The sequence below is a fragment of the Ammodytes marinus genome (assembly GCF_949987685.1).
Source record: "Ammodytes marinus genome assembly, chromosome: 12".
Classification (NCBI taxonomy): Eukaryota; Metazoa; Chordata; class Actinopteri; order Uranoscopiformes; family Ammodytidae; genus Ammodytes; species Ammodytes marinus.
In genome coordinates this window covers 4,538,753-4,559,858 of record NC_137216.1, presented here as the reverse complement: position 1 = coordinate 4,559,858, position 21,106 = coordinate 4,538,753, and the positions used below count along the sequence as shown (strand labels likewise).

Genomic DNA, 21,106 nt, shown 5'->3' with positions numbered 1-21,106 from the left:
GCATATTATGGGATGTGTGTGAAAACCTGCAGTTGGAAGGTGAATAATTTAATTAAAAAAAAATGACATACTGAGAGTTTAAGTAAGTCAAACAAATGACTTGTTTGGTACTCTAGGTTTAAGTAGCCTTTGCTTTAAGACAGTGGTGTCTCAAACTTGACCTTGGTATAGTTTTCGACACCTGGGAATGTGCTGACATTAACATTTTAGCAATTTACCCTAAAACAAAACCTTAAGAAGTCTTCCCTCGAAGCCAAGGTCAAATGAGGGCTGACTTTTCATAATGAAACATTGTTTATGCATGCAGGAGAAAATAGGAGAAAGACACAGTGTCAGAAAAGCTCCCTATGAAGCATGGAACTGTCCATCAGACAGCTTTATTTGACTTGCTTCAAGACAGCTACAGAAATAAGGTGAATGTGCGTCTATCTGAAAATATCTTTACTGGTGGATATATATCGAGGACTAAGTGAGCTGTGACTGACATACTAAAAGGTAAACAGTAAGTGAGTGTGGAGCTGAGAGGAACACAGTGAGCCCTGCAGGGATTCTTTCTTCTTCGTTTCACTAGAAGACACACACACACACACACACACACACACACACACACACACACACACACACACACACACACACACAAACTACAGTATGTATGTCAGTTGGCATGTGAGTACACACACACACAGACAATTCAGTCTTTCCTCTTTGTCTGACTGTCTTTATCTCTCTCTTAAACGCACACACTGGCCCCCTTACACACGCACACGCACACACACGCGCACACACACACACACACAAGTCTGTGCCCAATACACCTGATTGAGGCAGGTGATGTGAAAAAAAGGATCATATACCCAGCATCAGCAAGATTATATTGCACTTGGGAAGTGAACAGGCATGTCAGAGGACAGGAGCTTACAGTAGGTTTATCAAACAGACTAAACCAATACTTAATCAGATCTTATGGTTAAATGTAATGGCCTCACCTGTCATTGGCAGTAGCAGGGGCGGTAGGAGATGGAGATGAAGTTCCAGCTCCCCGTTTATTGACCTTGGCGTACAGCCTATCAATGGGGTCATCGTCAGGGATGGCTCCAGGGTCGTTAGCGTGGTTTCCGTGCCCCATGAAGGCAGCGGGGCCCTGGGGTGAAGGTGAGCGGACATGGGCTGGATGGATGGTGCTGTAGGGAGGTGACTGAGGCGGTAGCTGTGGCACTGCAGCCATGTCTCGGCCCCTGAAGGTTTGTATCCGGGCGTAGTTGGGGTCTGCGTCGTCATCCTCCACATCTGCATACGGAGCCCCAGCACTCTGCTGCTGTAGCTCAGGATGCCCTGCCTCGATTCTGATGGACACACAGGGAGCCAGTTCAAAGAGGAGTCAGACATTCTGGAGAGTCTAACATCAGTGAATAGCTCATCACAATCAGCTACCTGTCCTAACTGTGTGTGCACCGGCAAAGTAAATCTGGTGTTGATAGACAGCCTAGGCTCTGTAAACATGGGCCTACCTTAGATAGCGACATACCAGTTTACAGAGCTTAGGCTGTGTAATCACCCTGAATTGTTTTTCAGCGCACACACACACACACACACACACAGGTATAGGTAGCGGACGGACAGTGAGGAAATATTCACATATTTTTACAAAAAGTGATTTTCAAAAACAAGCATTCTCCACCAAGACATCTAGAAATGTAATGAAACGACTAAGAATGCTGATGAGTGGGCCAGTCTCAACAAGTACAAAGAAAGATTCAAAACAAACTGCAAATAAGCACATCACACAACAAGTATAGACTTGTAGGTATAGAATTACACCAAGATAAATGGAGAAAATGGAAGAGATGTTAATAACGTAGTTTCAGTTTGTTCCGTTGTAGTTATCATTGAAAAGTCATGTGCAACCAACCAGGGAAACAAGAAGATGGATAAAGAATTAACCTCAATGAGAAAATATTAAGGCTGTAACGATGTGTGTATCAACACCAAAATACACAGAGCCACGATCCTGTATCACGATGTGAGAAGGCAAATCACAATTTAAAATTGAAAAATAAATGTTTTTAACTCTCATATTAAATCAACCAATCAGGTTTGGTGAAGGAAGATTCTAAGTGTGCATTTGTTTTCCAACTTGATTTACAGCACAGTTCACTTAGTTTGTTTTTCAACAGTATTATCTTGTTACAGAGAAGAGCGACATGTTATATCTTCGGTTATGTCTTTATTCATTTTGCTTATATTGAGTTCAAATCTGTTAAGGTTATTATTACATTATATCATATGTTATTATACATTCTATATAAATAAAATGCCTTTCAAATTAAATGGTGAGTTGGTGTATGGTCACAGCCCTAGAACATATATACAGTATCTGAGTGTGTACGTCAGCGGATATAAAGCATCAACAATCCTAAGCATGTGAGCTGGGCTCCCCACCTCTCCCTCTCATCTCTCATCCTCTCCAGCTCATGATCACTGAGCAGCTCACACTTCTGTCTCTGCAGCGCTGCTTTGGCCTCCTTCTTCTCCTCTTTCTTCTTTCCAAACCTGGACAGAGAGAGAGAGAGAGAGAGAGAGAGAGAGAGAGAAAGAGACAGACCGACAGAGAGAGAGAGAGAGAGAGACAGAGACAGACAGAGAGAGAGAGACAGAGAGAGAGAGACAGAGACAGACAGAGAGAGAGAGAGACAGACAGAGAGAGAGAGAGAGAGAGAGAGAGAGAGAGAGAGAAAGACAGAGTGTCAACAAAAAACAATTCGTAAACATGTAAATATTATAACCCTTCATTGGGATTTCAACAGACTTCAGGCTGTTGTGCTGTGGAATGCAGATGAGGAACAAACACCAAATGAACACCGATCTTACAACAAATAAACCTGCTTGACGCCCTGCAAACAGTCAGTGCGTTTCCATGGCACAACTAGATTAGATTATCACATATATCGAACTAGACACTCGAACGGACCGTGTCACTTGTCTGAGTTTACATGGCCTTTCAGATATCGGATAAATGTCCAATGCATGGCTGTCTCCACTATGCTAGATGGCGCTGTAGCCCTTTCAACCATGCTTTCAACAAGTGTTGAAAGAGCCACGTCCGGTTCTCTTCCGTCAATAACCCATGGTGTAGCCATGGGTGTAGCCTATCACGCGCAGGCACACAAGCACAGAACGAGAAGTCCGATAAGCGATGTCCGATCCCTGTATACATGCAGAGAGAATGCCGACAACGAACGACTTATCTAGGTGTTCTTATCCGACATCTCTTGTCCGTTATTGTGCCGATTTGTGTGCGAAGTAGATCGGATAAAGGTGTTTACATGCAGTTTAAAAGTCCTGTTGAAGTCTTATTCGTTTAGTTACCCGATTATGAGTCTGCATGTAAACGCACTGAGTGACATAAAGGCAGATACACACACTGGGCTATCCAGTGCTAAGTGCTTCAGACCGTTAGAATGTTGGTTTACATCATCTCTGCTTCTCTTGGTCCTCTAACTCACAGACAAGCATGCCACCACTTCTGGTTGGCAGAAGAGGGGTATGGGTAGATACAAATGAAGCAGCTGCCATAACTAAACAGGGCCTGCACTGTATTCAATTGAAAAGCTCCCAAAACATGGGTTTAGCCTGCAGTTCGGTCCTCCTTGTCCCTTATGTTAAATCTTATTCTTGGAAATTGAACATTTTTATAATACAAATCCTTCAAACTCCATACCTACCATGCCTATAACATCAAATGCCATGGTTACAATAGACAAACATAAGGAAAACGTGTATTACACATTGGTAAACAATATGTAATTTGACAAACAAATATAGAGTCGATATGTGCAGGTCTATATGAATAAGTTAAAACACTGGAATACATTGATAATGAGTAATACATCAGTGACCATAGTTTGTGGTATTGCTTAACACTGTAAGTACCATATGCACTCTACACAACCTCATCTTAATTAAAAGATGGCATTCACACAGAAGACCTAGTGGCCAGTTTTAAGTGGCTACATATCAATATTCAAACTACATCAGTCAATGCAGTTTGTGTGTGGTCAGCATTGATAGCACACTCAGCACTACTGCACATTGCACAAGTCATTACCTGGAGGGGACCGTGAACCACACACACACACACACACACACACACACACACACACACACACACACACACACACACACACACACACACACACAGACAGACACAACACACCTGACTCAACTTCAAAACTAAATGGGAATTAATGTCAATAGCATCAGGCTGTGTGGACACAGTACACTCACTGGCATTTGATAGTAAAAAGACACAAGTTGACTGTATGTTTATATGGGGAACAAAAGAATACAATAAGAGCTCTTTACTCATAGAAGCTCAGTAACCTTAACAGTTCTGCAGCTATATGGTTCATTACGCTAGCCGATCCTACTAAACAGTTGATCCAACATGCAAACTTGACTTTATAACGCGCCTCATGTTTTATTTATCTAGTCAATGTATTGATGTTTTTTATTGTTTTTTTGCAATGCTTACCCTACCCGCTACTGATGTTTTTCAAGTATCACTAAACCTGATGTGCATTATTTAAAGCAACGTCTGTGGTCATTTTAATGTGTGTGTGCTTACTTATGTGCTACTGCATTGTAGCTGAGGCTATGCATTGCTGTAGTAAAAAAAAAAAAACACAACCAAACAACTGTGTATTGTGTGTGCTTGGTTAATATGTTTCCTTAAATTGCTTACTGTGGACTATAGGGGGTGAATAAAGCTATTCGGGGAGCTCAATGGGAGAAACCTTGTTCTAATTACCCGCTATAGGTCCAGAGTTAGAGGATTACCCTTTCCTTCAACTCTCTCTCTCTTTACCTCACTGACGTTTTAACCCAGTATTACCCTTTTTTTTCTGGCATTATATTCTCCTCCGTTTCTTTCTATCCATAACTTACCTATCCTTCACCCCTTTTATCTCTCGCGGTGGCCTTTTTGCATGTCACCCCCACGGTATCAAAACACTTCTCTCACAGCACTTAACCTCTCCCATCCCCCCTTTTTTCCTCTCGTCTATGCTGTCATCCCCCTTTCCTTCCCTTGCCTCAGCTTTGAGGAGACAAATTAAAAGGTTGAACAAGGAAATTTGGAGGTAAGTTTAAACTGAAAAAAAAACAGATGGTTAGAGATAGATCAAATGGAGATGGTTTAGAAAAACAACTTGAAAAGTGAAATATATGAAAGACAGCCTCAGCTGTGTCTAAATGGTAAATACAGGTCCTCTAATAGATTAAACTAAGCGTTGATGCCTCGTATATAACTACTCTGTAACATGTCAGAACAAACACACCATTAACAGCTTTCATGAAAGGTAGACAATATGGTATGTAGAGAGAGATTGTTGTACAGGGGGTATATAATGTATGAGTATACCTTTATACAGGGGGTGTATACTATATGATAGTATATACTACTGTATATACCTTTATTGAGGGGAAGGAGGTGGACTAACTTACTCTATTTGTTTTTGGGAAATAAATGAATCCATGAGTAAATTAGCTTGTCTTGAAATGACACCTACAACTCTGGAAAAAATTAAGAGACAACTCCAAGTGTTCAGTGTATCTCGTTTTACTATGTAAAGGCATATGTTTGAGTAGAATGAAAACTATATAAACTACTGACAAGATTTTTACCAAATTCCAATATATTTTTTGTCATTAAGAGCATTTTCAATAAGTTATGTAGAGATGAAAATTTAAGAAAAAGCCAGACTGGTCTCTTAATTATTTTCCAGAGCTGTACTGTATATGTGACCTGTTCCCTCACTCTGAGCATTCTAGCTGTACTGTATATGTGACCTGTTCCCTCACTCTGAGCATTCTAGCTGTGCAGCAGGCAAGAACAGAATTAGCTTAATTGCTTTGTTTATTTTTCTTCTTCAAATGTTCACCTCCGAAAATGAGCCACTTTTTTTTTTTTTTTTAATTGAAGATGTTTTTATTTCGAACAAGTACATAATAAAAAATAAAAAAGCAATAATAAACAATAAAATAAATTAAACAAGTGGTGAAACAGTTACAATAAAGTAATATTTACACACAATGAAAACCACAAATGAAAATAAACTGTTTTACACTTGCTTTACCTGTTCGAAAAGGGGTGAGAAGAAGAAAACTTATTTAATCTCACCCCTTCTCCCTGATTTATATATCTATAATGACTATTGGCTTCCTTATTAGTGATATAATAATAATTGAAAAATAACTTGCTTTCAATGTGTGAGCGTTCTGCAACATGAACCATCAGTTAAATCACCATCCACTAGTGTCAAGACAGCACACATTTAACAACATAGAGAGGTTCTAAAGGTGAGTCTAATTCTCCTAATATTCTCATTTTAAGTTAATTTATTTGCCATTACTTTCATTGGTCGCTAAGAAGTGCACAGGCACCTGCGACAGTGATGCGGTGAGCTGGGTAAACAGAGTTAAACGGGCACATCAGACACATGTGCCATATGTAGTCAGGACGTCCAGGACATGTTTCAAAATGTACAAGTTATGACATAACAGCCTGAGCATATTTCACAAGGTTTGTCACAGCGAGACCAGCTGATTACCAGTCAGTCAGGATGAATACATTACCTCGCTGTGTCATTAGTGGGAACAGAATGATGAACTCATGAATATTCATGATCTCACACCACAATCTGTATGGAGAGTGTATGGCTACTCATTTACATGCAAGGAAATATATAATTGGACATGTATGAACAAGTTTCTTAAAGCTTCCATCTGTGTGGGAAAAGGTAGGATGAAAAAAAACTTTCTTTAGGAATTATTGCTTCTTGTCATAATTGATCTTGTTGAGCTCACAATGAGTTGGCAGTACAACAATATGTACCACCGTGAAATCTGTTGAACATAACCTATCCGCAACATTTCTTATTGATGAAAACACAGGGCAAGATTTACACAAGATGATTAAGCTCGCCTCCTTGCAAATGTATTTTTTCATCTGAGTGTAAATGCTGTCTTAATTCCAAATATTTCTAAAAAAACTTTTCAGCATATGCCATCACCGCAAATGGCAGACAATACTGAACAAGCCTGACTGCTATTTTACGTTAGGTTTAGCTGAAAGGCAGGTCAAATGATCATAATACACATGCTTGTTTGTGTAAGATATGGATTTTCCTCTACCACTTGAATACAACATAAAACAAATCCCTGGTCATAGACACACATTAACAGATAGTGATCCCAAGAGGAAAGCACAAGAACATGACGGAAGGGGACTATGGGGGAATCTAAGTTAAATTAAATTAAATATGTTTCTTTACACTCAACAGTAGCCTTAGACCCTGTTACATTTCTAACCATGCTTTCTAACCATGTTTAAGCTACCTGGCATACATGGTAAAGCATTAACAGGTCTAAAACTGAAACAGGTTCTTACAGTGAACAACCAAGACACACACGCACACGCACACGCACACACACACACACACTCTCACACACACGTCAGAATGGTGAACAGTAAGCAGAGTGTGCAGGGGGCGGTTCCACACTTTTGCTTCTGAATATCCGACGAGGAGAAAAGCTCTTGACAAACGAGCAGAAAATGAGTGCAAACATCTGTGACTCTCACTTCACATATTCTTTCTATTCTTCTCTTCTTCTCTCACTCCCTCCCTCTGCCTCTCCATAGACACGCCTCCCTTTGCTATCATTGGCAAATGAATTCCCGAGGGAACAGATGATGGACAAGTGTGCCGCGAAAACAATTACACGCACACACGCAGACATACACATAAACACTGTGTATAGAAGTACACATTCGAATGCAAGCATATACACACTGATGATTGACAGGTGTGACACAAGTCCGTGACACACCAATGACTTTCTGTCATGATGTTTGATTGGCAGCTGGCGGGTCCTTACCCCGCTTTCAAGCATGTGCTAATTATGGAACAATGACAAGCGATGTCTGGTCAAAAAACAGGGTTATAAAGAGCTTTAAACAGCCTCTTTGCACAGATTTCATGTTGCCATTACTCAAACCTGACCATGTTGTCTGGCCACTAGTTGACTGAAATGTTGTCATAGTAGAATGACATGTAAGCTAATCAAAATCCTATTCAATTCTCTTCTGAACTGTATTAAAAAGCTTATACCTCTGGCTATTTATTTTGAATTACATTTTATATGGTAAATGGACTGCATGAATACTTCTGAAGCCTCAGACTCAAAGCACAATTTGTACATTTTATTTTTTCTCATTCACTCACAGACAGACAAGACAGACAGACAGAGAGACAGACAGACAGACACACACACACGTTCACTGATGGCAGCAGGCTACCACGCAGGGTGCTGGCCAACCATCAGGAGCAGTTTAGGGTTCAGTTTCTTGCCCGGGGACACTTGGACATGTGGCGGGAGGCGGGGATTGAACTACAAATGCTTCGACAGCCGTCCCAAAATGGTAAATATTAGTTTACTTTATTACTGTTCCTACATGTTTCCACATACATTGCTCAATAGTGGTAAATACAGTCTCTATGAAGCAAGCATTACTATAAATAGCATCTTGTTCTATAAAGATAAGAGCAAAAAAAAAGGTAGTAGCCTTGCAAATGAGCTATAGCCACTAAAAGCACCGCACTGTCGAGGTGGGCTAATAGTCCCCCCAATGCAGCACTTTAAAGTATAACAATGGTGCTACATTATGCCCACCTGGAATGAGAGGATGAAAAGGAAAAAAAGGGCAACTATGGGGGACATCAACTAGAGGTAAAGAAAGGGAATAAACTCAGGAATAACATGATGTTCTAAATGTGTTGTGGTTTTTATGTATATTTGTATTTTTGGTTAATGGCTTCATTGTTGTGTTGCTCTTTTGTTTTTTAAGATTTGATAGGCCAGACATACCGTCTAAAAATTAGATTTTTTTCCCATGCAAGTAAATTGTTCAGCCGACATTTTGCAAACATATATTATGCACATAGGCATATATACAGAAACACAAAGATGTTCAGTAAACACTCAAAACTGAGCGATGGAGGCTGGATGGGGGTGAGTATACAGCAGTCTGTGATTACAACCAAGCAGACAACCATGCATTTATTATCACAGATTATCATACATTCACACCATTTTAAAAGATGAAAATGACCAGCATGCACACAACTCTACAACACGCAGCGAAACTGACTTAAACATGATGCACTGGCAACAGAGGTGTCAGTTTCTCTTTGCTTCTGGTAGACCTTGTACATTTCCAATCACACCTAATAGATTACCATATTCTTATTTGTACAGACGGCATCACTTTTCCCTTTCACACATACACAAACAGACAGAAAGAAACGCGCACGCACACACACGACAGAGCAGCTCAAACAACCATCTCAACCAATGTACAATGATGTTTATAGAGTATTAAGTAATGGTTGTAGGTGTTAGGGTCACCTTAATCGTCTTAGCAAGACAGAGAAAATATCCACTAATCAGAGAATAAAAAAGGGTCACACACATTTGGAGTAAACACACACACACACACACACACACACAAATGGTGCGCACACACACACACACACACACACACACACACACACACACACACACACACACACACACACACACACACACACACACACACACACACACTCTGAGGAAGATTCACAGCAACCATGTGCCAACTATATGCCATCCATCTGAGTGTGTGTGACCAATCATGTTTTATCACCACATGAATATTCATGCTGATCACACACACACACACACACACACACTCACACACGCACACACACACACACATATGATTGGCATGTCTGATTGGCAGGTGGCAGCAGTTCAGATGACAGAGCCAGCTGTCCACTTTAAAGGACATTTGAAACAAATATTCAGAGTGACTGACTTTAATATCTGGGTTAACAATGTGAATTAAACATCTCAGCAATTACATTAAACCTTTCTACACTAAATCTAAATTTGGCCAACATGGCAATTTATGCAATTATAATTTAATTTGGAAAAACCAGTAAAGAGAGTTAAAGGTTCAATAAGATACACATTTACTATGGGAACATCAGAGCAACAATACTGACATGTGTCTTTGCAGCAGTTTGGATAGAATGATAATATAGTATTTAGTGACGAGATCTTGTGTGTGACACGTTTGAACCGATCAATGATAAACACATTAACATTTAGCACTAGTAAAGCCAGAGACCTCGGAGTAGGGTTGAGTATCCAATACCACCCCTCTCTCCTCCGGACCATTAGGCCAATCAGAGCTGGCCTTACATGAATATGACAAATCAGCAGCTCAGCCCAGAATGAACTGAAGTGAATAGCACCAATTTTGCCTTTTCTCAGTCTACCGCCATTACGTGCAATCAAATGCAGATAGGGAGCTGGAGCTGGAGGGGAGCGGGCTCAGAGGAAGAAATTGGAATGAAGCAAAGATGATGTTGTTGATGGAGAGATGGAGAGATAGAGAGAGAGAGAGAGAGAGAGAGAGAGAGAGAGAGAGAGAGAGAGAGAGAGAGAGAGAGAGAGAGAGAGAGATAGTGTGTGGTTACAGAAATATGTCTAGAAAGAGGGGAAGGAGAGAGAGGGTGAGATTATCGGTGGGCCCTAATCAAGGCCCTCTTATGGTGATGAGATATGGGGTGTAGAGGAAAGGTCTAATACATCCCTGGGTGTATTATATGGCTTCTAAAGGCACTTAAGGCAAGGCATGATGGAGGGAATTGGTGGTTAGTTGAAAGGATGGATGGAGGGATAGGTGCAAAGAGGAAAAAAGGCTTGGTTAGAATCAACTGGAGATATTTTGCGTAGGCTGTGCAGGCCATAATCAAACAGTGAGGTGGAAAGGGGGGAAGAGAGAAGGGTGAACAAAGAGAGAAGGTTAGGTGTAACCTCCCTTGATCTCTGCAGCACTTAAAACATGGCCGAGATGGTAAGATGGAGTGATGTAGGTGGGTGAAGAGATACTTTAAGGTGTGTCATGTAATGCCTTAGAGCCATAATGGAAAAGGAGCATTAGAGGATGGTGGGAAAAGACAGAGGCGGGGAAGGAATAATGGCGATCGTAAAGGTGGGTAATATGTGGATGTATATAGGCATACATCACGGTGCCACCAGTGATACATTGGCTCTACACAGCTCACACATTGGTCCTTGATAACACCATCAAACATCAAATGAGAGAGCTCACATGGGCAAGGGATGGGTTGAAACCCAACAGTCAAACAGTATAAATCTATGATTATGTTTAGAAGTTGGGGGATTGTTTCTCTGCTGATATTACAAATCATAAAAAAGAAGCAGGATTCAGATGTGATAGTAGAGACACAGAGAGTCTATCTGTGTATCATTTTGATACCATATTTTAATCTGGAAATGGACGGCTGCCTCTTTGTTCAGACATGACAGGACGTTTATGGAGAGACAATGCACAAGGTTATTTGGCACCAGGAGAGGGCTTTAAAAATGTTATTGCTGCAAGGAAGTTCTCTCAGGCTGCATTGCTGGCAACTTTCTGCCAGTGAAGACTTAACCACCATCGTGATGGCCTACTGATGAATCAGCTAATATATATTTGCATAATTTTCTTCATTTAATGTTATTAAGAGGGCAAATTTGGCTGCCTTTTCTATAATATCCAGCAGTGCATACACAGTGAATGGGTATTAATGTATTAATCCATGCAGTTGGCAGGAACATTGATCTACATCAATCTAACAGCATTCACTTCAGGCTTGTGTGCAGTGCTGAAAGCTATCAGCCTGACCAAGTGATTTTTACATTGAATTTCATCATGAGGCTAAATATTATTTACACAATGCAGGACTCTTAATCAAATGAACAGATGGAACTGCTGCTGATGCTGTATTTCATATGTGTTCATATATGTTTTCTCCATATACCCCACAGTTGCATATTGTGCTGTGGTGTGTTAAGTGGCGATAGGGCTCACATCTAAAGGCTGTTACATACTCCGCGAGAAGAAAGAACAAAGTTCTCGGTGACAGAGCTGCAAGAAGAAAATGACGTCATTTTCTTCTCTCAGCTCTTGTTTAGCTGTTCTTGCAGCTTGTTCTCGACACATCACCCGGGCCGAACTTTCTTCTCGCAGCTTGTCCCAGAACTATTGTGTGATTGGTCAGTCTGAAGTCAATGAGGAAAGCGAAGTGAAATCAGCTGGCGCTACTGAGTCAATTACCATGGTAACAATGTGACGCGGGGAGGAGTTCGGCAGTTGAGTTCTCGTGAAGTATGTAATGTCAGACCAGAAAGAACTTCTCGCAGCTCTGTCACCGAGAACTTTGTTCTTTCTTCTCGCGGAGTATGTAACAGCCTTTAGGCGGAAGATGGAGGCATGTAATTCAAGCAAACCGGTAGTTCTGACATTGAACTAAAACCACAAAAAAATAAGTGTGAGAATATCCTATGTGGTGTGCAGTACACACCACATAGGATACCTATTTCTGTCTACCCTCCCCATCAATTGAAATGCTCTCTTTGTGTATAGTTAATTGAACACAATTATGAGGCTAATAAGGACACACTCAACTGGATGACAAAGGGAACATCGTAACATCCTAAATGGAATGTTACTGCTCACAACAAGAACAGCTCTTTCCTAATGACCAAATGCTTTACAAATCAAATAAAATAAAATAAAATAAAATCTAATCAGTTTTATTTGTATAGCCCAATATCACAAATAGACATTTTCCTCAGTGGGCTTTACATTCCATACAATATGATACAATATGACACCCTACCCTTTCACCCTTAGCTCGGCTAAGAAAAAACTCCCAGTAAAAAACCCTTTACCGGGATTAAAAGAAAATTGAAGAAATCTCAGGGAGAATCGACAAAGTAAGGGATCCCTCTCCCAGGACGGACATGCTGCAATAGATGTGTACAGTAGAAAGCAACATCACTCTAGAAGGGAAAGAGAGGATAACAAGGTGGAGAAGGGGGGAAGAAAAAAGGTGGATACTTTTAAAGTAAGAGCACTGAACCTACTCAATCAGTTAAAATTAGCGCACATTAAACTAATAGCCTAATATTTCACTTTAAATAACATGCAATTCTGAGAGATAATTGTTATGATAAAATCCCACTTTGAAATCTGGAAGTGTTTATCTGTGTTCTGGTTCACACAGGCTGCTTTTTAGAAGTGTATTTTGAAAGGCCCGGCCTGTATTTTGTAGACCAAATTGCTTGTAAGTGTATTTTTCTTAAGATTGGTATCTATGTAATGGCCATGTGAAATCCCATTTCAGGAACAACATTGGGTGAAAAAAAATAAAAGGTAGGAATTAAGGTAGAAAGTACAAATTGTTCATTGAAAGACGTTGGCCCATTCATGCTGTAGTCTGCCCACGCCCCATTCACTCACACTGGAGCAGATATTGTTCAGGTTAATCACATGAAATAGTTCTGGCTGATCATTTTCAGCACCTCTTAAGGAAATTGGGGCAGCGTTCTTAGAGCGGTCTTTATGTGCCTGTGAGCATATGATAGTGTTTCATGAGAGGGAAAAACACACCCCACACACTGCGCCACAGGCACACCCAATATTGGCACCTTTTGACAGGAGCCGATACATATCTGTTGATTTCTATCTCTGTTTGATTTATTTCCTAATAGACCCTGGTTATTGAGAAAATATACTAAATGTATAAAAGCCAAATATGTATATTATGTATATTATTCGTGTGTAACTGCATATGATATTGATAATGTCATTTTGAAAAATTGAAGAAAGCATCTGACTATTGATACACACTACATGGCACTGAACATAAATAGTGTTGTTTCCAACAGAATGTCTGCCTTCCCATTCTCAAACACACACACTTACATTGCAAGATGAACATAGTTGAAAGTGATTTCAGCAGATAGTGTAGTGTATGGTATTCTGCGTACACATACACATACAAACAGGGGAATACTCCCACACACACACAGTAACTTACCTCAGCAGGCCAAAGCCTAGTTTCTTGCTCTTCTTCTCTGTCTCCTCGGGCTCTTCTGCTTTCTTTTTCTCTTTCTCTTTTCCCTTCCCCTTGGCCTTTTCCTTCTTCTTGGTTTTGCCTTTCTTTTTCTTGTCTTTTTTGCCTTTCTCCTCTATCCGATCCCCCACTCCCTGTCGGGATGAACTACTTGCAGGAGTGTCCCGGCCTGAGCTGGGCTCAGAAGCCTCATCTAAAGGGGATGAAAGAAGAAAAGGAGATGGGAGTTCATGGCAGTGAGGGCACAAACTATGTTTTAAAAAGAAGAAAGAAAAATACTATCAAAGAAAATAAATGCAGTGGGCTGTTCTTCCATCATTTTGTTATATTTAAAAGTCAACCGTTACCCAAAGAGTCAAACACACACTGTGGATGGAGGCCCCCTTAATAGCTGGCTGTAACAAGCTTTGTAAGATCGGACTTTTCATTGACATTCTGAATAAAAATAGATACTCTCAGAAAACTGATAAATAAAGCCCAGTTCAGACCAAAGATTCGCCTCGCAATGACTTGCAACTCGCAACTCCTTGTGACGAGACGGACTGAGATGTTCTAAAATTGGACCTGGCGATTTGACATGTTGAATCTTCTGCGACTCCTTGCAACGCGCTGCAACGAGCAGTTCACACTGCTGCCACTTCTCCCCCGCAACGTTCTAAAACCGTCTTGTTGCACATCGTTGCTAGGCGAATCTTTGGTCTGAACTGGGCTTTACAAGCACACTTTGTGACACGTGTCGTCAGCCACATTTTCTATCCATTCAAGTTAAAGCAATGGAGCTGCCATGCGTTCACCAGTTATACTCAATTTACTCAAACGATGATCACATGATATGGTTTTTCCATTTGCGAACCCTCTCCCCATACTTTATTCATTTCTATAGGGTGAAAATGTAAAGCAATATCCCTATGTTAACCATGACCCTGTCATTTTTTTTGGTAAGGGGCAAACTAGCAAATCTCATCATTTGGCATTATTTGGTTTTAACATACGAGTCGTCAGCCCCATCAAGAATCATGAATTTTAAGGGACTCCTGTAAAGAGTGGGTTCCAGTTGCACATAAACACAGAGCGTTTAGGCATTAGGTAATGCCCTTTGGCAGACAACACACTATAGCAATACAATCAAGAAACATTATCACACATACACAAACATTCACATAAACACAAAGAAACAATTACACAACAATGTACTTATCCACTCATGAACATACCACATACACACAGGCACATAACACTACACTTTCTCTACTCAACATCTCCAAGGCAGATTTATTATCTTAACGGTGTATTCATTAACCCTGAGAAGTAAGAAGTGAAAACGTTCAAAGCATAAACTGTGATGCCTCATTACTTCTTCGACAGACGGGAGGGCTGGCCTTGAATTACAATGACCAGGCCCCACACACACACACACACACACACACACACACACACACACACACACACACACACACACACACACACACACACACACACACACACACACACACACACACACACACACACACACACACACACACACACACACACACACACACACACACACACACACACACACACACACACACAATACTTGTCAGATTTTATAAGATAACCAAACCAAATTAGAATCTTCAATTAAGATTTAATTTAGTGTAGATATTCACTTCAAACTTAATTACAAAGACTGTCAAGCAACGGAATGAAATTGTAATTGTGTGTGTGTGTGTGTGTGTGTGTGTGTGTGTGTGTGTGTGTGTCTCCCCTTTCAACATTAAAAATGACCACAGGTGTAATCGCTATGAAACATTTTAAAAGTTGTCAGACAGTTAACAGTGGTCAACTCTATATACTGTTTCTCTCTCCCTCTCTCGGTGTGTGTGTGTGTGTGTGTGTGTGTGTGTGTGTGTACGAGTCAGACAGCTCAAACACTCATTTTATGAAGAGATATAGAGTCTAAGTACCATGCAGAATACACATACTATGTTTGTGAATCAGGATTGGTTGGATTCAAACTAGATAGAGTAGTCAGTAGTCGTTATGTTCAGTGAAATGAATGATGTCGTGAGGAGACATGATAATATGAATGAAACAAATGAAAAGATACAAATAAACCATTAGATGGTAACAGACGTGAAAGTAGTGCAACATGTGACAAAAAAGAAATGGCTATTGAACACTATAATCCACCCAAGCTGACATGAGACATGTCTAAAGATAATTAACTCTGAACTTATACTTTCAAAATGTCAGCCGCCGTTGTTCTAAAGGTAAAGCTGATCCACCACTCAAAAATAGGTTTGTACATTATTTGATTTGAGCATTCACATTCAAGCTAACAGTGACAATCTCATCTGAGCTTCAACAAAAGTATAACAAGAAGATGAAAACGCAGAAAAAGAAACATACAAAGACAGACACAGTTCTAAGGGGACTGTTCTCTGTCAATTAACGGTAGCTTTCAAAGTGTTAAACATTTAGAAAGCTGGTGAAAGATGTGGCCGGTGTGTGTGTGTGTGGTGTTGACGTGGCCTATTAGTCCCATCCTGTGTGAGGGGCGATAATCTGAAACAGCCCCACTCATTACTCTGGTGGTGACTGATAACATGGTGCTGCTAATAACACAGCGGGGAATTGAAACCTTCTGCAGTTAAATGGTAGCCCAAGTTAGCTATACCATTTAGCTCCAACCCATGTTAGCTATACACCATTTAGCTCCAACTCAAGTTAGCTATACCATTTAGCTCCAACTCAAGTTAGCTATACCATTTAGCTCCAACCCAAGTTAGCTATACCATTTAGCTCCAACCCAAGTTAGCTATACCATTTAGCTCCTAGATAAATATTCAAAGCTCAAGACCAGATTAGAATTTGATCACATTTTGTTAGGCAATGCTACTGCTTATTAATGGGTGTTTTACACTAGCTGTGATTGTTATTATAGAATACATTGAACATAAAGAGGGATCAATGAATATGCATTGATCGCCAATGAAAAATACATCAAGAAGGGACTGAAAATACATTACGTTAAGTATTAGGAATGAGTCATACAGATACACAATCCCATGTGGTAACATATGGAGAGTGAAGGTTTAGGGTTAGGCAAGTGATACATGTGCACATCCAAAAGATAGTGTCTGTCACACTAAACGTATCAAGAGAAAAACAGCTGCTGCGACATCACAAATCCCTTAGACTTGGCAAGACTACTTTTTCTTTGCTTTCCGTCGCCCAGTTTCTTGGATGGAGATAGGATTTACATATACAGCACAAGCCACACGCAAAATAAAAAAAAATGAAGCAGCACATGTACCATCGTCGTCTTCTGGTGGCCCATCGTAGGACTTGTCGATAGCGGCCCTGAAGCTCTCGTTGCAGCCTCGGCCTCGCACCATGTTCTGGCGCGGCCGGTGGAATGGGAGGAGGAGCTGCTCTTTCCTGCTGACCTCAGACATGGCGGTCTGGAGGCTCTCCAACGAGCTGGACTTCTTCAGGCCCAGGGTCGGCCCCAGCTCTACAGGGGAGGACAGAGCTGTGGGGGGGGGGGGGGGGGGGAGAGACATAACATCAGACAAAGAGATATAAAAAGGGCAACCTGTCAGAATAGAAATTACTAGTGCTATGTTGGATATCAACTCATGCATGTGTTAATAATATGTTATGGAACAAATGTATGTCTTAACTAAAGAGATAGGATAATAGTTTTTATTAATGATGTATTTGTCAAATATTACCAGTTAAACAAATACTGCTACAATAGTGAAGCATGACAAGTAATAAACATGTCCATTATGCCCAGGTCTTATCAGGCTGTCAAATAGGTCTACCTTGCTGTGCCTTGCTCTGATTGGTTTAAAAGCCTGTGGAGACATACTGGCTAGGAGCCAGAGAGACTGTGACATGGCCTACCTCTGGAGAGCGGGGCCAGGATGGAAGAAAAAAGAACGCTGATGTGGTTAAATATGCTGTTGTTGAGTTTGTGATGGATGTGGGGTCGGCTTTACTGTTCCTGGTTGACCATCCATCATCACAAGTAGCCTACACTGTGAGAGATATTACTGAGGGAGGGAGGGAGGGAGGCCACAGAGAGCATGATGAAGACAACAGCCATGGATCAGAAGGTGCTACAACGTTGGACTTATTCAAGAGGGACCCAGGTAAAGAGCAGACCAGTTCACAGTGTGCCAAGTCAACCTGAGGTCTGCCTGTTCCGCATTAAAGGTGCAGTCATCAATTCTGGAGAACGCTTGTTGTCAAAATCACTTTGTTTGTCAAAATCCTTGAATATCTCCTCACAATCCCCCTAGGCTCTGTAAAGGGGCATATTGCTAGCTCCGGTGGGCCCCTCCCCCTAGGCTCTGTAAAGGGGCATATTGCTAGCTCCGGTGGGCCCCTTTTGTTTACATATCCTTTCTCTACATACCAGTTTAGAGCTCCTGCTGTGTATACAACAGATCTTTGATTCACCGCACACACAGTACGGACAGGTAGTGGATCGTGAGGAGATATTCACTGATTTTGACAACAAGCGTTCTCCAGAATTGCTGACTCTACCTTTAAGCAGTTAATCGGGCAATTGTTGCTATCCTGACGCAGAAGCCCAGTCAAAGCTAATGACCAGGTTCAGCCTTAAGCCCTCTGTGATGTTCCCACCACTTAAGAGGATTGCTGATTGTAAAACCAAAGACAGGGAGAGGGGGAGGGTAATGCGTGCTCCCAAATTGGTTTGTCACTGACTATCGCCCAAAACACAGAGACGCTGGTGGGCAAGACGTGGAGAAAAGGGGACGGGGGAAGCTGCGACAGGGAGGGAGCAAATTAAGTTTCCCTTCAGGGAATACCACGGTGGCAGAAAGGAAGACAGTGAAAAATAGGGAGGAAGGAAGAAAGGCTGGGCTTGCTGCCAACTCAAAATACTGGTGATTCTTACCCTCACATACACATACACACACACACACACACACAACCACATTTTGGATTCCATACTGGCTCTGGCTTGTCGATATGATGCCACTGTGATTCATGATAGCTAAACCTGCATCACTTTAGCTAATGATTCCCTATACACACGACTGGTGTGTGTGTGTGTGTGTGTGTGTGTGTGTGTGTGTGTGTGTGTGTGTGTGTGTGTGTGTGTGTGTGTGTTTAAAGCCGAGGAGATGAAAGGGCTGATGTGACTTCCATATCTATTTAAACAACCATTAACCAAACAAACACACAAACAAGCACAGACACACACACACACACACAAAGAGTAATAACACCACACTCGGAATGTATGCACATACATAATGCAAGTCGGGTGCTAGGAGAGTAGGCCATGGGGCCATAGCGTGTGACACTCTCATCCATAAACACAGCCCACATGACATTCAGATGGATATGGAAGTAGTCAACATCATACCAGCGCTAGGTGATTCAAGTAATTCCATAGCTTGTAGAAAAGATACACATACTGTATGTACAAGGTAAAGGTTCACCATGTTAAGTAGCACATACTGTGTATATCATATTGTTTTACCTAAACATCACTCTTGGCACAGATGCAATTTCCAAACTCTTGACACTTGTATAGAAATGAAGAAGAAACCCGTTTCGATTGATTGCCAGCAATAAGAACATTTTGTTCATTTTTAGATTTATAGTCCTAATACCAAAAACCCATGATGGAAATTTACGCTATGCTCAAATATATTGAAAGGTTTCTAAGGGCTGTAAGTGAAATACACACACTCACAAACCTACCTCCCAATTCATGAGAGTGGACTGTATTCTTGAGAAAAAGGTTAAATATGCTCATTCCAACAGATAATCCACTGTTTGAAGACTCTAAGGACTGTGGATTAGAACTGCCAGTTACATTTGAACCAAGGCCCCCAAAGGCATACATAAACTCAACATGACTTGTCCATGATTTCCGATGTATCCCTCCAGTTACTCTCACTCTAATCACAGTCCTGCAACTCTTCGAGCCAGCCATGTCTGCAGTTGCCAACAACATTCTCAAAACACAAGCTGCCCCTCAAAGTTAAACCAGCATTTGATGTTTTTAATTCAGTTACATTACATTCATAATCCGCCGTACTTAGGCTCAAAAAGGACACGTCTAGATTTGTGCACATCCGCGTTTAGTCCAGCGTCTTTCTGTGGATAACTACATTCCATATGAAATATGCGTGTGATGTTTCTGATTTTCCATTCCGTGTAAGTAGGCGGGGTTAAGGGTTCATCTCCCACTGAGGAGCTAAAGAGTATGAGGGCAAATGGAATCAGTTCAATAAAACCAACACAGAAGAGCACACAGTACGTACACAGACAGTGACCTCTGCGTGTTTGCAGTTGGTTGGATAGTGGCATTAAATTAATAGTATTATAAATAGCTTAGTAGCATTTGGCTGGGTTATCAGGAAATGAACAGTCTACTACACACACACACACACACACACACACACACACACACACACACACACACAGTACAAATATATATATATATATATATATATATATATATAAATGCAAGCACATAGACATTGTGATGAGCAGGCATCCACATACTCTAGCACAGACACAAACACGCTTGGTCTGTATAACACACACACACACGCACACACACACACACACACAAACAAACACACACACACACGCACACAAATACACACTTTATTTTGCTGTGAGTAGCAGGATTTGTGTCATAAATGTAATTACTGCTGTCCAACTGCAAGATGATAGAATTAAGCTGCTTTTAAAGAGAGAGGAGAGAGGGAGACAGAGGGAGGGGATGACAATCAAGGCAAGAGTAACAAAGTGATTTGAGTGAAAGAGTGAGAGTGTGTGTGTGTGTGTGTGTGTGTGTGGGGGGGGGGAGGTTGGCAGAGAAGAACAGACAGTGTGAGAGGATGCTTTAGAAAGAGAAACAAAGAGACTCTGAGCCTGGACATAAAAGAGAAGAGGATGGGAGAGAGAGAGAGAGAGAGAGAGAGAGAGAGAGAGACAGAGACAGTGAGAGACATTAGGAAAGAACGAGGCAAACAATAAACAAACATAAATAAAATTAAAAAAAAACACTAAGACAGAGAACGCCAAGCCCTATC

The 21,106-nt window shown here is 41.0% G+C and overlaps 1 protein-coding gene across 3 annotated transcripts in view; it reads right to left on the bottom strand.

Annotated features, from left to right (window-relative positions):
- Positions 1-21,106, bottom strand: part of LOC307258513 (partitioning defective 3 homolog B-like) — a 244,188-nt gene that overhangs the window by 88,374 nt on the left and 134,708 nt on the right. For all 3 annotated transcript variants that reach the window (XR_013845127.1, XM_080038071.1, XM_080038072.1), the window contains exons 19-22: positions 17,329-17,547; positions 13,995-14,223; positions 2,440-2,550; positions 987-1,343 (exon numbers count right to left, since the gene is read on the bottom strand). Coding sequence is in view for 2 of the 3 variants with exons in the window: in XM_080038071.1 (XP_079894197.1) it covers positions 987-1,343; positions 2,440-2,550; positions 13,995-14,223; positions 17,329-17,547 (916 nt within the window). In the remaining variant the exon portion in view is untranslated. The remainder of the gene's footprint in view (positions 1-986; positions 1,344-2,439; positions 2,551-13,994; positions 14,224-17,328; positions 17,548-21,106) is intronic.